Source organism: Myotis brandtii, unplaced genomic scaffold, assembly GCF_000412655.1.
Source record: "Myotis brandtii unplaced genomic scaffold, ASM41265v1 scaffold395, whole genome shotgun sequence".
Classification (NCBI taxonomy): Eukaryota; Metazoa; Chordata; class Mammalia; order Chiroptera; family Vespertilionidae; genus Myotis; species Myotis brandtii.
The window spans coordinates 3,793,097-3,811,177 of record NW_005365155.1 but is presented as its reverse complement, the minus strand read 5'-3'; the positions used below and the strand labels follow the sequence as shown (position 1 = coordinate 3,811,177).

Here is an 18,081-nt window from a genome sequence, read left to right as displayed (position 1 = left end):
TGAGGAGGCGCTGCTGGTCCTGGGTCTCAGAGGGCGAGGTCGGGGGATCCCCTTGGGGGTCCAGTTCCTCCGCGTCCGTGAGCTCTGCCGCCTGGGGTTTCCTGGGCACCCCACCGTTGGCCGGTATTTTGTTCTTCAAGTCAGGAGGGTGCTTGGCATGTCTGCCTTGGGGAGAAACGGGCAGGTGGGTGTGCTTCGAGGGAGCTGCGGCCCTGGGAGGCGAGGCAGGCTGCGCGGTTTCTTGCTTCCAGTTCTCCATCGCGCCTGCTTTCTGCCGGGCATCCGGCTCACTGGTCCTGCCTGGAATAGATGGGAAAGAATTTGCCATCAAAGACGAAATTCAAAAGCTTTGCAATACAAAGTGAGTGTTAAAGGTGGCAGTGGAGGCGTTTCAGAGGAAATTGTAACTGACAAGTTCTCATTCTTAAGAACGTTGGACACTTCTCAATTACAGCCATCGCGTTGAAAGCCCTCTTTTGCTTTAAGTCATAGATACAGCTCTAAACAGTGTGTGAGAGAATTTCTATGAATGCAGTTAGGTTAGTCACAGCTTAGTATTTAAAGAATTCTCAAATGAGTACTTTGATGTCATCCATTGGTTTTGCAAAGGCAAGATCTTACATGGGCTTTTGTAATACAGTAAAACGAATTCTCGGTATGTTACAAATGCGCCATAGCCCTTCTTGACAATGTAGGCAAGAAATTTATAGGGACCTGGTATGAAATGTTAAATGACCTCTACACACAAAGGCGTGGGGATGTGTTGCACGCCTGGGAAGTGATGGGCGAGCAACACATTTGTAATTTTTGAGCATTACAAAGAGTGCCTGTCCCCCCTAACATGTCCTTAACTTGCTTTCTCCTTCTCTATTAAAATCTCTTTAGTAATAAATACATTTGTAATTCCAAAATAGAGCCCAAAATAAAGACTCCTGAGGTAGGCAGCACATTAAGTGCGCCCTATGCTTTCCCCTTTCTTGCGAGCAGAACTGAAGGAGGAAAGGGGTGCTGTCAGGGCTGGGAATCTGTATAGCAAAGGGGAGTCCAGCCGGGAGCAAACATCTATTTCATTTGCTTCCAAGACAGACTGTGTGACTTTGGGGTGCCCTGGGGATCCTCACAGTACATCATGGAGGAGAGAGCCACCAATATGGTGTGAGTGGGGGAGGCAGACAGGAGTCACCATCCAGAACCAGTCCGCTCCATTTCTGGGTTTCATTAACTTGCTTGGTTCTGATCCCGATCAGATAAACAAGGTACTGAAGTTCTTCTGAGTCAAGCTGCACTCCCAAGTAATGCAATACAAACTACGCATTTCAAATGCTATTTGGAAATTGAAGAGAGCTGACAACTAACAACGCCACATTACACTTGTAAAAATGCTCTTCCCCTGTCATCATAACCCCCAGTTACAGTGATATAAGATTAATCACAAAACTCATACTTTCATGTTTGTGTAATATCGTAATAGTGATTGATGTTATTAGCAATCAGTAACATTTTAGTCTTTGGTATGACTACTTTCTAAAGGGACTATCAAACGTTCTATAAATCACAGTGCAAACTTAGCCTAAAAAAAATCATGTAAACCCAAGCAAGAGCCATGATTCATAAGGAATGCAATGCATGAAGCAAAAAGAGAGGGAAGAGACACACGCAATGCTTACTTGTTGGCATAGCGACGATGAAGGCTTTGGAGTGAGGCCCCGATCCTCTCCTGTTGGCCGCACGGATTTTGAACAGATAGCGCTCCCCAGGCTGCAGGCCGTCCACGAGGGCAGAAGTGGTCTCTCCGGGGAAGGTGAGGGACTTTGCTCCGAAGGGCTTGAGCGCGGGGGCGTAGGAGAGAATGTACTCTGAAATGATTGGTAGACAGTTGGAAGGAGGACAGTGAAAACGGACTGTAGGGGCAGGATGGACTGCAGCGCGCGTCACTAGGTGAATGGACCGGAGGGGCAGGATGGACTGGAGCGCGCATCATTAGGTGAATGGACTGTAGGGCGGGATGGACTGGAGCGCGCGTCACTAGGTGAATGGACTGTAGGGCGGGATGGACTGGAGCGCGCGTCACTAGGTGAATGGACTGTAGGGCGGGATGGACTGGAGCGCGCGTCACTAGGTGAATGGACTGTAGGGCGGGATGGACTGGAGCGCGCGTCACTAGGTGAATGGACTGTAGGGCGGGATGGACTGGAGCGCGCGTCAATAGCTGAATGGACTGTTGGGCGGGATGGACTGGAGCGCGTCACTAGGTGAATGGACTATAGGGCGGGATGGACTGTAGGGCGGGAGGGGCTGGAGCGCGTCACGAGGTGAATGGACTGTAGGGGAGGATGGACTGGAGCGCGCCACTAGGTGAATGGACTATAGGGCGGGATGGACTGTAGGGCGGGAGGGGCTGGAGCGCGTCACGAGGTGAATGGACTGTAGGGGAGGATGGACTGGAGCGCGCCACTAGGTGAATGGACTATAGGGCGGGATGGACTGTAGGGCGGGAGGGGCTGGAGCGCGTCACGAGGTGAATGGACTGTAGGGGAGGATGGACTGGAGCGCGCCACTAGGTGAATGGACTATAGGGCGGGATGGACTGTAGGGCGGGAGGGGCTGGAGCGCGTCACGAGGTGAATGGACTGTAGGGGAGGATGGACTGGAGCGCGCCACTAGGTGAATGGACTATAGGGCGGGATGGACTGTAGGGCGGGAGGGGCTGGAGCGCGTCACGAGGTGAATGGACTGTAGGGGAGGATGGACTGGAGCGCGCCACTAGGTGAATGGACTATAGGGCGGGATGGACTGTAGGGCGGGAGGGGCTGGAGCGCGTCACGAGGTGAATGGACTGTAGGGGAGGATGGACTGGAGCGCGCCACTAGGTGAATGGACTATAGGGCGGGATGGACTGTAGGGCGGGAGGGGCTGGAGCGCGTCACGAGGTGAATGGACTGTAGGGGAGGATGGACTGGAGCGCGCCACTAGGTGAATGGACTATAGGGCGGGATGGACTGTAGGGCGGGAGGGGCTGGAGCGCGTCACGAGGTGAATGGACTGTAGGGGAGGATGGACTGGAGCGCGCCACTAGGTGAATGGACTATAGGGCGGGATGGACTGTAGGGCGGGAGGGGCTGGAGCGCGTCACGAGGTGAATGGACTGTAGGGGAGGATGGACTGGAGCGCGCCACTAGGTGAATGGACTATAGGGCGGGATGGACTGTAGGGCGGGAGGGGCTGGAGCGCGTCACGAGGTGAATGGACTGTAGGGGAGGATGGACTGGAGCGCGCCACTAGGTGAATGGACTATAGGGCGGGATGGACTGTAGGGCGGGAGGGGCTGGAGCGCGTCACGAGGTGAATGGACTGTAGGGGAGGATGGACTGGAGCGCGCCACTAGGTGAATGGACTATAGGGCGGGATGGACTGTAGGGCGGGAGGGGCTGGAGCGCGTCACGAGGTGAATGGACTGTAGGGGAGGATGGACTGGAGCGCGCCACTAGGTGAATGGACTATAGGGCGGGATGGACTGTAGGGCGGGAGGGGCTGGAGCGCGTCACGAGGTGAATGGACTGTAGGGCCGGATGGACAGGAGGCCGCGTCACTAGGTGAATGGACTGTAGGGCAGGATGGACAGGAGCCCGCGTCACTAGGTGAATGGACCATAGGGGCAGGATGGACTGGAGCGCGCGTCACTAGGTGAATGGACCGACAAGCACGCCAGGACAAGTCGGAGCATAAAGGCGCGGGCAAGGGGTACTGTTCGCCCAGCTGTGGGACAGACTACCAATTAATGAGCTGGCTTTGCCCATTCTCAGGACATTCCGCGTAGGGAACCCAAGAGGCCAGTCTTCATACAGTTTACAAAAGACATTTATGCCGTGTTTGGGTTTTCTATCCATCGTAGTTCTATGTTAATTTATTATGACAGAATTATCTCTTGAATGGAAGAAGCTGTGGGAAAAGAAATGACAGCTTCTAGGAACTGATTCTGAATAGCTGCTGACATCTCCAAGGGTTCCAATGAATTCATCTGGGCAATTCTGGTTTCGTTTAAGCCAATTAAATTTCATATTTGGAATATAATTTTACCTTTGTATGGATTATAAAAGCTCTGAATATATGCAGATAAGGATAGTTCACAGTATTTAAAACTGTAAGGAAAAGGTGCTAAGTAACAGATTTATGCATTATCTAATGTTTCTATCTTCAATCGGCTACATCTATAAGCATTTAATGCCCTTTATTGGACATCATAGCAAATTCAGTCCAAGGATCTCATATATCTCTATGCATATATGGAAATACTGTCCCATAAGGAAACCAAGTTTTAAAGCACAATTTTCACCCTCAACTAAAAACTTCCATGCCTGTTTCCTCCCAATGAACTCAAGATTCACAAAACTTATCAAATTAATATGACTGGGAGCTAACAAAAAACTGAATTACAGAAAAACCAAGCAATTGTCATACTTCCTATGGAGGCATGTAAGAGCTTTTCTTTTACCTAAGATCTAATCTTTAAAAAATATTTTTTAAAGCATTTGTAGGACAAAAAGAAGTGTTCTTGTTGAAAATGAATAAACTGGTCATTTGTGGTGGTTAAAAGTCAAAATTAAAAGAATGCCTGTCTATGAAATTTGGTAATTCAGATATTTTTGTTTATTTGTTTTTATTGATTTTATTTATTTATTATTTTTTAAAATTTCGTTTTATTGCTTAAAGTATTACTAAGAGTATTACATATGTCTCCTTTTTAATTCAGATATTTTTATGGATTCACTTCATTTGGAAAAAAGTTAACCATGTCAAATTATATTCTATTGTGTTTTATATTTCTCATACATAAAAAATGTCCTGATATAATTTTGAATTTTCAATCCCACTACCACACCTTTATGAAAATCTCTGAGTTCTTTTGGACATAACTCAGTAGCTATTATTATTTCTGGTAATATTGAATTGACTACCAGGGAGCTTCTTTCACCAGAGAGAGAAGTATAAACCAAGACGTGGAAGAGGGAAAGAAAATAAAAGTAGCATGGTAATAATGTCAGGAAAGGAGCAATGATTGATGTTTTTATAACTAAAAAGAGTAGTCTGCCAAAAACTGTCCTTATTCACTTCCCAGCATTACAACAATACTTAGTCCAGAAGGAGCCAATGTTCAAACTTTTATAAAAAGAATTATTTAAAGGGGCCAACTAAATATTTCTTCTCTTCATTTGTTTCTAATTTATTCCACTAGAGAAAAAATGAGTAAGAATAGTACAATATTTTCTTCTTAAAAAAACTAGAAAGTGGGAAAGCCTTAAGTTTAGAAAAGACTATCTCATGTCTACCTTCCTTCTATTGTCCCATGAAAAGGTCCTTACAGATCAACAAAGATAACGTACAGTTGTAGACAAAAGAGAACAAGTTATTTATTTCAGTTAAGAGATTCTCAAGGAAGATTGGTGGTAATTTGCTGGATTTCTTTAAGCTTACACAAACTTTTCATAGTTTCTGGACACAAAGTTTCATAGTTTCTGAAGACTTAAATTTGTCTTCCAAGATTGTGTAACAATAAAAAGTGCCCTTAGGGTACATTTGTATAAGTGATGTCAAGGGAAGAGTTCAGTATGCCCCTTCACAATATCTCCTACAGACTTCTGGAAGGTTCTTGGATGTTTTTACATTGAAAAGAAAAGATTTGTGCTTCTATTTAGTATTCTCAACAGACACTTTTGAATTTAACTATTTGTTAATATTTTACCCTATTTTTAAATCTACAGTATTATTATTTTAAGGACATATTTTCCTCAACTCCCCCAAAGTAATTAATTTTAAAAGCTGACAAATAGGGAAAAAAATTTCCATTTGATTTTAATACTTGAGTTCTCAATCCCATTAAAAAGATTTTTGGTCCCATTCAAGACACTCATGGTCCCATGGGGTTCCTGCTCACTCCTACTTTCCGGGATTTTACTGGCACAATGAAAAGACCCGAAACATGAAAAACCAGGGTCATTTGTGTGGGTAAAGGTTAGGATGTCACTCCCATACAATCAAACACAGAAAACCCCCTCCTGATAGCAGGACCCAGATCCTTGCGCATACAGAAGGTGGAAGTCACCTTCGTGACTCCCTGGATCTCACCGACAATGAAAAACCCCTGCGTGAAATCTCCTCGTCCGTTGGGTTAGCACCGCATAGACGTGTGTTGCTTCCCTATTCCTAGTGCAGCCACCAGGCCTGTGATTAGAACCAGAGCTTCTCAGAGTCAATACCGTGTCTGGGGGATTTCACTCCCACGTGCACCTCGTGCCCTCAGTCGCCAGGTTCCTACCTTTCACTTTGCCCTCAGTCTCAGGCAGCGCGTCCCAAGCTACAGTGACAGCTGTGGTTTTGCCATTGACTGGCCAGACTTTTAAGTTCTCCGGAGCCGTCGTAGGAGCTGCAAAAGGAAGGTCAAGGGTCCAAGGTTTGAAAACACACTTGTGCATCTTCTAAAGTAAACGGCACGGGGTCCTCACGTGCACAGTTTATTGTAGAGCCACCTGGTAACTTTTATCGTAATGAGAGAAGATTCTACATTCACTCTCGTGTAACAGGGTGATTTCTATCAGTTCCACCAACCAGAGAGTGAGCGTAGACAGAGCTAGCGAAATGCTTTCCGGAATTCGGAATTTCTCTCATTGCTCAATATTGAAATATTCCAAGAAGATTAAAATCAAGGCTTTTATAAAGTAAAGACACAGTTTAAAAAGACATAATTATAACTTTGGATCCAGAACAAAATTCTCCCTAGTTCCTCTGGCCCCAGACTCAAATACAACCTCAGCCTCCGGAAAGACATCTCCCTACACGGCAGGGCCACGGACGGCTCCCGCGTCCACGCGGACAGCGGTGGGTCAGTGCTCCACGCTGGGATGTGAGGTGCTGCGCGTGTCAGGATAACAAGCTCATGGAAACAGCCGGCGGAGGATGGGACATGTCCCCAGGAAACAGTTCCCTAGCTTCTCAGTGTTCAGACGTAGTAGACACGCCACCAGGATTTAGGGTTGATTTCGCTTTTTACAATCCCCAGGAAACAGTTCCCTAGCTTCTCAGTGTTCAGACATAGACACACCACCAGGATTTAGGGTTGACTTCGCTTTTTACAATGCCTGTGCTGGCCTTCACCACTGCTGGCTGAAAGCGTCTTTGGATCTTACTTTAGGGGAATTCCCAAACTGACCATCCACAAGCCATTGCGATACAGACCGGATTCCGGAGTCCTCTGGAAGACGGAGGTGCTCCACTTGCCGTCTCTGTCCCCCTGTGAGATGCGGACTGCGAATTCATACATGGTGTCGGGGAGCAGGCCCTCGATCAGCACGCGCCGGTTGGAGCCCTGCCGGTAATCCCAGCGGGCCAGTTCCCCCTTCTCTCGGTAGCGCACCGTGTACTGCCTGTAAGGAGACACAGGCAGCATGCACCGGGGTTCTCTGCCGCGGAACATCACGGACTCCTGATGCTCGTCCTGCCCCGGAAACGATGACTTGAGGAGAGAAATCAGAGCACAAAGACCTACACTTTGGACTATGTTTGGGGCTCAAACGTGAGAAGGTTCTAAAGCAGACAGGGAAGATGACTTTTCAAGACTGGAAACTCATACTGCTCAAAGCTGAAGCAGAGATTCAGAAGGGGCGGGGGGAGGTGGTGGCTTTGATGAGGCACATGCCTTATCAGGGGTGTGTGTGCACGTGTGTGTGCGTGTGTTTGTGCACATGTGCAGTGTGGAGAGGGCAAGGGAATAATCAGAACTGGCCCAAGGTAGCTTGGCTTTCCAGAAAAGAAAGACAAAAAGACTCGCTTCATGCCAAATCAGGCATGTTTCCCGAGGTGAAGAGGGGGCAGCATGGGGTCTTGAGTAAACTTACTACCATGAGAAGGAGCAACAGTGTGTCACAGACAGAGCAGGATGGAGGAGCTGATGAAAAGACCTCGAGTGTGAGATTGTCATGGAGAGAAACACGTGTGAGCGAGCATTCCCCAGCCCCAGAGGGAAGGCATGCCAGCTCGTGGCGCTGCCACGGAGTCTTTGTGGACACTGTGCAGTAGGAAGCACTTGGTGCATGAAATGTGCTGTCATTGGGACAGTTACTAAGGCAGGACAGCACTTCCGGTGCAGACAGCACACCAACCAACACGGAAAACTCAGCCCTCTTTGTTCTCATCATAATGCTGGACATCAGAGCCCCCGGGAGCCAGGAGCCGTTCATGTTGAGGAGACCAAGGGCAGGGGGAGCGTCACTATGAACCGTGAGAGAGTCCTAGGAGCCTCAGAGGTCTTTCCAGGAAACAGGTGTCTTATTTCACTAGCAGTCAGAGGCAGAAACCCAGCTAAATCAAATGACAGTGCATATGGTGCATGTATTTCTCAGCATTATGCCTCATTCGTTTTTTGAAGTACATTCACTTTTCCTGGTTGCAGACAGGTTCAAAGATTAATACATAACAACAAGCCACCAAATCTGTGGCTGTCTCTTGGCTGTATAAACTAGGAAGTCACTTGACACAGCAGCTTTTGGTGACTATGTCAATCTCCCACTAACTGGAACTGGTGTTCCCCAGTGGCCTTTTTAACACAAAAGTTCATTTAACTCTATGGTTGGTTTTTCTTCTGTTGCTATTGCAAACTGATATCAAAATCAGAACAGCACCACGTCGTGGCTTGAGAAAAAATACATTCACCTGCTATGCACAGTGAGCTACACACGAGGCAGGGTGGTGCTTGGAGACGTCTAAAGAGGAACTGCTGGGCGCGAGGGTTAGACGAATGCCCACCACTCTCATTAGAGCCTTCCTGCTTCCCCTCTTCACGGGTAACAGAAGGAGGGTCAGGCTCCTCCTCAGATGGGCCCGTAGCTTCTGAACATGAATAGATCATTAATGCCCGGCCGGTGTGGCTCAGTGGTTGAGCATCAACCTATGAACCAGGTCACACGGTTCAATTCCCAGCCAGGGCACATGCCCTGCATCGACCTATGAACCAGGTCACAGTTCAATTCCCAGCCAGGGCACATGCCCTGGTTGCGGACTCAATCCCCAGTAGGTGTGTAGGAGGCAGCCAATCAATGATTCTCTCTCATCAATGATGTTTGTATTTCTCTCTCCTTCTCTCTTCCTCTCTGAAATCAATAAAAACATACATTTTATAAAATAGAGAATTAGTAAGGCACGGCAAAGCAAATGGAGGCAAAGAGAGAAATAGGATCTAGGACATTTGCAGACACAGGATAAGGCGGAGAAGGTGAGATGTGAGGTCCTGCCCTGTGCATCACACACGAGGTAGCATGTGGCCTGTGGGGAATGTGTGGCCACGCTCAGGATTAGCTGCATGGCCACAGGACAGTCTATTGTCCAGTCACAAAAAACACCAGCATGCCAATATGTCAGAAAATAAAATCCCTCAAGTAAATACATGTCTGTGTGGGGCCACAAAACCCACATCTCTCATGCATAAGAGAAAGACAAAAGTCAGGGAAGTACCTGGACGCAACAACTTTCTTCTGCTTCTCCACGACAGGGTCCACCCAGGCTACAAGCACAGACTGGGATGACATCACCCGGACACTGATGTCCTCAGGGACGTCCAGCTCCTCCTCCTCTGAAATGACAGCGGGCGCGTGGGAAGGCTGTCCCAACAGTAGGCTCCGCCCTGGTTCCTCTGGCCCCCGAGTTTATGTTCACCCGGGGCAGTAAATCGCTTATGCGTGATGTAGATGGAATGAAGTGAATAGGAAGTTAAGCAATGATTTGATTGGTCACTGCAGAGAAACCTGACTCTCCACTCTTGCCCTTCTCAAGTGCAGTCTAAGATACGGGCAGTTCACTTGCAAACTGCCCAGCCCAATGGACATAAAGCACAAAAGGGAGGCTGTGCCTTGGTCAGAGATACACCCAGTAACTCAGTGTTTCCTCAACATACACTGTAAGTTTCCGGGAAATAATACAGTTTTTACAGGAAGCAAAACTTTAAGGGAAGAAAAGCTCGGGGAGGCATTGCCTCGGCGATCGTGGCATGAAGCGAAAATCCTGGTGCAAAAAACAGCATGAATCATGGGGCGCCGGGTCCTCACATTTCAGAGCATGGGGTGCCAAGGCAAATGAACAGGTAGATTCCGGTACAAAAGGGAATTCAGCCTGCGATTTCTGATAGAATACGTCACAGACACAAGGCTCACAGTTCTGTTTAATCACTAACCAACTGAAACTCAAAAGATGTCTTCAATTTTGCTTTTGAGTCTCTTAGGCATTTGGGGTGTTTTTTTGTTCTGTTAACTACAAGTAGGAAAAGGTGGAAATATTTAGCCTGTTAGGAAACTGATATAGTGACTTCTTGGAGAGCAGCAACTAATGACTAATAAAGGTGAAACATCCTGTATGTGGGCCTTCTGTATACAATGTAAAAATTATAATATAACATTATGTTATATAATAACATATTGTGTAATATAAAATTATAATTAACAAATAAGTTGTAAGTTCATGAAAATAATTATGCTATAGGTTACCTCTTTAAGTAAGACCCAGGAACCAGAAAAGGTATATGTAATTTGTTAACACAAGAGTACTATAAAAAAAAATCTGTGGACAAATGTGGAAAAAATATCTTAGATCAGGCTAGCACACTGATGGCGAACCTTTTGAGCTCGGCGTGTCAGCATTTTGAAAAACCCTAACTTAACTCTGGTGCCGTGTCACATATAGAAATTTTTTGATATTTGCAACCATAGTAAAACAAAGACTTATATTTTTGATATTTATTTTATATATTTAAATGCCATTTAACAAAGAAAAATCAACCAAAAAAATGAGTTCGCCATCACTGGGCTAGCAGCACACCATCCCTACATCTTTTCTCACTGCATTGTTACTCAAGTTTAGTGGAAATAAAGTTTCACTGCATTCTTGCACGCTACCCCATTCACTCCTCTCTCTCTGTTCACAGTCTATCACCAGGGGATGTTTCCGTGTGGATCACACTGTGCCCTTAAATGGAATAAATGTTTGGCTGCTCTTATTATGGCAAACCTAAGGCACAGTAAAAACATTCAGAATATACAGAGAAATATATTTCATCGCAAGAATACCTTACCCTCTGAGTAGAAAAGAAACACACTTGAATCTAAAATGTGGCCAAGCCCGCCCTGCTGTTTCCTTTCCCCTCAAGAAAATCCATGGAATTCGTGGCCCGGCCAGCATCATTTGGAAACAACACTGCATTCACACTGGACCATGGCTGACTGGATGCGTCCTTAGAACCATACCTGAAATCTTCCGTTTCGTTAGGGCGGCCCTGTAGACCGGCTGGCTCTGGCCCCGCGAGTTCAGGGACTGCAGGGAGACCACGTACACCGACTCGGAGGCTGTGGATGAGGCACAGGCAGTGAGGCTCTGCGGCTGGTTTCCCGGACACATCCCTCTGTCCTCGGCCCCTCCCCCTCTTCTTCCGGACAATTAAATTTGAGCCCAAGCATGGTAGGAACTAAACTCAAGAAGAACACTATTATGGTAGGATAGGTGGAGGTGATTTTCACCTGTAATTCCTGGAAAATGGGTTTCTATCTCATCAGCATCAAAGAAAGATGAATAAGGTTTTAAAAGGGATGGGATTGCATATATGCCCACTTAAGTCCCCCAATTTCCTTTTATTTCTAAATAGAGACAAGGGTGACTCTGTCTTTAGCTGTCATCAAACAGAAGGGAGAGGAGGCAAGAGCAGCCACAGTGCCCGGTCAGCGCCTGATGGAGGACTCACTTCAGATCCCTTAATTCTTTGGTGCCACTGACAGTGGAACCCGCCAAGTCATCAAAGGAAGAACGCTGCCGTTTATCTCCCGATCCAGGGACGTGCATGAATGGCTAAGCCTGGAGGGCGGTGGCCCAGCATGGACCAAGAACCACCAGAGACCGGCCAGAGTGGCTCGGTTGGCTGAGTATCGTACTGTGCACCCAGAGGCTGCCGGTTCAGTTCCCGGTCAGCACATGCCTGGGTTGCAGGGTCAATTGCCAGTCGGGGCGAGTACAGAAGGCAGTCGATTGACATGTCTCTCACATTGATGTCCAGGCCTGTCAACCACCAAGGCCAGCAAAGGCCAGGCCTTGACCCAGCCTGGAATGATGCACAGAACCTCTCCTGGTCACAGCGACTGTCCCCTCAGCATCCACGGCCAGTGCTTCCTCCCCCTAGTGAGGGTTTGCGAAGAGGGAGGACAGCAGGCCGGTTTGCAGGCTTCATCAGCGGCCCCCACATTTCATCTCACGGGGACCCAAGGTCCAGGGTCCTAGGATCTGAGGCAGAGCTTAAGGAGCAAAACGGTGAAAGCAGAGCCAAGAGGCAGAAAGCATGAGCGCCCATCCCGTGTCCAGGAAAAGGGCCCAACTCCAGGGCTTGTGCTGCAGGGTCAGGAAGCAGCTGCCGGGCGAGCATGCAAAGGCGGCCGTGTCCTGCGCTGACTGCAGGTTAAAGGGATGGAGGCACAGGCGGAGGGCAGGACAGAGAACATGATTCTGAATAACTATAATACCTGGAAAATAAACATTACAACTGAACTATGACGTCGGTCATGAACAAGCTCCTAAGTATGAAATGATGGGAAAGGTCATCAAATACTGAGCACCAGTTACCATTCAACTCACCCAGCTTTTTGATCTCATGCGTTCGCTCATCTCGTGTCAGTGGAACGTAATTCATCTTCCGGCCACTTTCCCCGTAGCCCAAAAGGAAACCCCGGGATCTGCGTGGACTCTTGGCTCCAGACAGGCGTGGCGCCTTCCACGCAACGGACAGCCGGTTGTCTGAGGATCGGACTCGGACACGCAAGGGCTTGTTTGGCACTTCCTTTTCTTAAAGAAGACACGACACACAAACTATTAAACAGTAGACCCTCGGAGTCCACCAGCGGGTACGTGAAGTCTGTCTAGAGACTGAGCCACAACAATTAAGCAGCTGGATTTAAAACATCCATTTTGGTAACCAATTCCAGAAAGAACAGTGTCCCCCCAAGGGCACCGACCCTGGGTGCACATGTTCCTCCCATATTTCAGGCTGAGAGGCCTGAGGACTTCAAATGAAAACATACCATGCATGAGACTGCCATCCAGAAGTCTTGGGTGTTTTACAAATGCTCTTTTTCATCTACTTCCTTTTGCCCCTTTAAGTCCAAAACTATATATTTCTGGTGAGAGCTAGAGGTCAGCATAACAATACAGCGAGCACACAGTAGGTGCTGCTATAGCTGCCCTACAGGAAGCCTTCTCGTTGTAAAGCTGGGAAGGGCTTTCCTGGCCTTTGCGGTGAATCACTCCAGCCCACATAGTAACTGGCTTCTGGTTTTGATCTGAATTCTTCTGACATGTCTAATCTGCCCTCCAGACCAACCTGGGCCTGCCCCGCCATTGCTGCCATCTCAGGCTCCGCTGTTCCTTCTTCGAAATTTTGAGAAATCCTCTTGCTAAAATGATCAAGCTCAAGAAACACTCATCGTTAGCTTTCTCAAAGCAACACACTCTGGGGGCCAGTACTTAGTGTTTAAAGCTTTGCTTTTACATCGATGAAGAACTGATAAGTTTGGGAACAAGGGCCACAGACCACGTGACGACTACATTGTCCAATGCTGACGGTGGACCACCTCCTAGTCATATTTGGGGATCCCATTAGGCCACTGAGAGAATCTCTAGTTATGTAAGCCAGGGACTTCCCCAGCATTCTTCCTCCACTATAAACATTAACCCCATCATCAATGCTGCCTAAGTCTATTCGGCTGGAAAATTCCCAGGAGGCTGCGATGTAAGAACACAACCTAATGCCATGGGTCGGTATGAAACCAGTGACGCAATAAGTACATCAGTAGCCATGGGAGATGGCTCTTCTGAAAGCGCTACACCCTGTTCCAGTGTTCCGCATCCGCCAAAGGGAATACCCCTTTGGACATTAGCTGGGGTTACCTGGCCAGTCCCTGGGCTTCCCGTTCCTGAAGCTCCTCACAGCGTGCCATGGAGTGGTCCCGCAAACATTTCCCCACTCTACCAAGTAGGACTTAGTAAGGTTTTTGGTTTTGAGTCCAATCGTGTAGCCAATGGGCCACCTGAATACAACTCTCCTCGCACCTGGGAGGGTAGCCACTTTCACTGGGTTCTGTGAACTGATCTCAGTTTTGTGCTCAGGTTCCAAGGTGAGCTCTCACTTCCAAGGTGTGGCTTCTGTAAAAATCAAGGACCTCCAACATTCTGGGAATGACAGATGTGCTCATTCACATTGTTCAAGAGAAAAAGTCCCTTCCCCATCCTGGGCTATCCGTACCATCAGACATCTTTCATGGATCTGTTACAGCCATCTGGTAACCCTCTTTCAAGCGGATGTGCACACTAAGAAAAACTATCCAGATGGTTCGAATTCACTGGTGCTAAGATGTTTTAAGTGTTTGAGTAGCCTCGCAGAGGCTCCTGAAATTTTCTACTAAATCCCAGTGAGTCTTTTATCTTGAAAACAAAAGTCACAACTGCCGGGAGCAACCCCGTTCTGCCGAGTGGACTGTGACGTGACAGGACGCGGGACCTCCACCGCTCTCGCCACATCACCAGGTGGGCCTCACTCAGAACCGGTTGATACCACTAATTACAGCCGTCCACTCGGAGGGTCAGCAGAGGAAACAAGGGCCGTCGAGATCAGAGTAGACTTCAGAAAGCCAGACACCCATGTCTCCTAGGTTGTGTTGTCAGCTACACAAACTGGCAAATACTCTTAAATTGTACAGAATCAAAACCTGTTGATTGAAAAAAAATCCCAAATTCAACACGATGCTTTGTCCATTTAGGTTTACAATTTGGTGCCCGTTAAACTTGGCAGCTTCTGGTTGGGGCTTCCACAGGCTCTCAGGTCGGGTCCCAGTCTGTGGCCCCCTGTCTGCGTGACTGTGAGGCTCCCACTGACCCTCATTTCCTCCCTTGGAGAGCAGTGTGTAGCGTATTGTGTTTGTAATATAAGTCACGTAAAGCATATGTGAAGCACACATTCATTGCTAATTGTGGTTGCGATTGTGATAAAAAACAAAACCCCTCATCAGATTCACTGGATGTGTGGGCAGCCCCCCAGAATGGAACCCAGGGTCCCATTACAGATTCTACCACAATGCCTTGCACACAAGGGACACTAAATACATGTATTTCAAAGAACCAAGCATGAGAGAAAGAGATACTTAGTGTCACAGGTTTTTACAGTAAAACCTCAAATATGAGCTTGTCTGTACCCGGACAGCTTCTGTGCACCGTACACCGAGAGCGCTGTGCATTGTCTTCATCAACACCCAGCAGTGATCGGTCGCTCTAGCGAGTCCCTTCCTACTCTTTGTTGGCGCGAAGATGAGTACTCGGCCATCATCTCCTGCGCCCAGTCTCAGTTGACAGGGCCTTCTCATTCTCCAGCAGAGTGTGAGGTGTCATTCGGTCCACAGCTTTGAAGAGTAAGCGGTTTGACCCTCTCACCCCCTTGACACCCCACTGCACTGACCTCCAAGCTGTGCAAAGAGGGCCTGGATCCTCACCCCCTGCGAAGGCAGGCCCACGTGCTCACTGGCCTTCCGCTCGCCCATCCTCAGCCCCAGGCAGCGTCCCCGCCATCCCCAACATCAAGGCTCAGGGCCACCAGGGACACTGGCTGTAGGGCAGGGGGCGCCCACCCCCGAGGCTGAGCGGTGGTCCTCACACTGCAGCGTGCGTCGCAATCACCTGGATGGCTTGAAACCACGCCCTGGGCTCCCACCTGTCGGGCCAGGCGCCATTCCAGAGCTTAGTGCACTCTGCACGAATCAGCAGAGGAGGAAGAGGGGAGTGGGAGGGGGTATGAGTTGGAGAGGGTGAAGGTGGTCGGTCACAGCCAGAACACAGGACATGTGCTTTGCTGTCCCCACTCAGAGTCTGAATTCCCTGCCCCGGACACGGGCCCAGGCCCAGACTGACTGACAGCTGCCAAAGTGGGTTAGCAAATGCCTCCCCCTCTGTCGCCAAGGGCTCCTTCCCGGGCGAGTTCTGACACGTGCCCCTTGAGACCTTTGTGACTCTCAGAAGTCCCTCCCACGCCCAGCACCTGGAACTTGGAAGCCGGACAGGTGGGCCCTTGGCTGGCGTGGAGCCGGGTGTGCAGTCCCCCCGCACTGCTTCTGTGCGGAGCCCCCGCCGCGCTGTGGCATGGCATGTGCCTGCTCTAGAATGAGGTCCCCCGGTGCCTCACAGACGCCTCTGGCAAAGGATCTGGTCTGTGGCACCTGGAGTCACCGTCCAAGACTTCCGTGCCACGGATCCCCACTTACAGGAAACGTCGGCTAAGTTCCCCGGGGCCTGGAGCTCCTCAGGGGAGGTCATCCACATGTCCCCTCAGATCCACCACTGCTCGTCCCCTGACAGGTGGTCATGCTGCAGGGTCCCAAGACCATCTGAGCAAGAGCCTGGTCAGCCATGCGATGGCCCGGCTGCCCGACTGTGGGGAGCAAGAGCAGAGCGGACTCACTGGACGCCTTTGACCATCCAGCGTGGGCTCACTGTAGCCATGACAGTTACGTCAAGTGCCGTGTCAAGACTGAGGTAATGAGATGGGGCCCTGAGGAAGGGCCCAGAACACCAAACCACCGGTCAGGATACTTGGATCAGGACTCCATCTGGACACCAATGTGAGGGAACCCCCACCCCCACTCAGAGGTCAGCCACCCAGTGCTTGAGCTCTGGATCACACTCAGAGCCCTGCCGGACTCGCACTGCATGGGCCGGGCCGCCACGGCCACTACACCCACTTCTGCACCCGCGGACACAGCCCGTGGCCAGGACTTCGCGCCAGCAGACCTGACTGTCAACAGGTCATCTTCGTAGCCCAGCCAGCCCCGAGGAATTCCAGTCCTCAGCTGCAGTCAGCGCCATTCCTCACCAGCCCCTCCAAGTGACCAGAGGCAAGAATGAGGACCTCACTTGAAGGAGAGCACCGCTCAGTGGCGGACAGCCTGGCCTGCCCGGGACCACCCCAGCATCAGCAGCTGGCCGACAGGTGACCCTGACCTCTGACCCGGCCCTGCCTCGCTCAGCACCCGGCTCTGGCCCACACACCCTTGCCCTGCGGGGCACACGCGGAGGAAGCAGCCTCCGACGCCTTTCCACCAAACACGTATTGAGCGCGTGCCATGAGCTTGTCCCAGGCCCGGGAGGCGGAGATGAGTGAACCTAAGAGACCGGCCCTCGAGGGGCTCACCATCCAGACCATGGACCGGAAACTGAGTTTTGCTCTGCAAATTGCATACTTAATAAAACTTAAAATTGCACAAGGAAATAATGCCACAGACAGTATTCATTCCCCATTGGCCGAAGGCCTTAATTAAACTCTGTGAAAAGAGGACACCGTCTGATTGGTAATTGGGCACTCAGCGGCCCCATGACCTGGCCCCAGGATTAGCTGAGGATGCCCTGAGGCAGTGGTAGTAAAACTGCATATGATCCCAATGAGGCTACAGCTTCCCAGGGAAGAGCGGGGCGAAGACAGGCGAACTGGCAGCCCGTGGCCTTGGCTGTGGGAAGCAGAGTGGGGCCTCCTGGCCCCGCCCCCCACTGCCTGTCTCCGTGCGTAACAGATAAGCTCAGATCCAGGGACAGGAAAAAGCTAACGCAACTTCAGAAGAGAAGCCTGCAGGGAGGTCAGTAATGGGATCCAATACGTGACAGGACCTGGACACCTCTTCCCTGGGGACAGAACAAAGGGATGTGGCTGTGCATCTCGAAGGGAGCTGTGTGCGTCTGTGCGAATGTTTACCTGTGTGTCTTCAGGGTAGACAACCACTGAAATAGACTTCCTGGCCCATTTACACACGGCCGCGGTGTGCTACCTTCTGACTGTCTACTACCACTGTCTTCCAGGCTGTGCTCCTCGCCTTCTGCTCATCTCTCCTAACCCTCGCCCCCTCATGTACCCTCTCTCCTTCAGCTCTCACTCCAGCGTGCCTCCTAAAGCCATGTCTGCCTCTGACTTCTGTCTTCCAACGTCCATTCCCTCCTCTGCGGCCGCTACAGGCATCCCCAGCACAACCCCCC

General features: G+C 49.6%; 1 protein-coding gene across 1 annotated transcript in view; it reads right to left on the bottom strand.

The window, feature by feature from the left end:
• FNDC1 (fibronectin type III domain containing 1) overlaps positions 1-18,081 on the bottom strand; it is a 50,278-nt gene that overhangs the window by 27,775 nt on the left and 4,422 nt on the right. Inside the window, exons 4-10 of the mRNA XM_005872902.2 lie at positions 12,655-12,861; positions 11,283-11,381; positions 9,502-9,619; positions 7,231-7,418; positions 6,314-6,421; positions 1,668-1,856; positions 10-300 (exon numbers count right to left, since the gene is read on the bottom strand). Of these exons, the coding sequence (XP_005872964.1) occupies positions 10-300; positions 1,668-1,856; positions 6,314-6,421; positions 7,231-7,418; positions 9,502-9,619; positions 11,283-11,381; positions 12,655-12,861 (1,200 nt within the window). The remainder of the gene's footprint in view (positions 1-9; positions 301-1,667; positions 1,857-6,313; positions 6,422-7,230; positions 7,419-9,501; positions 9,620-11,282; positions 11,382-12,654; positions 12,862-18,081) is intronic.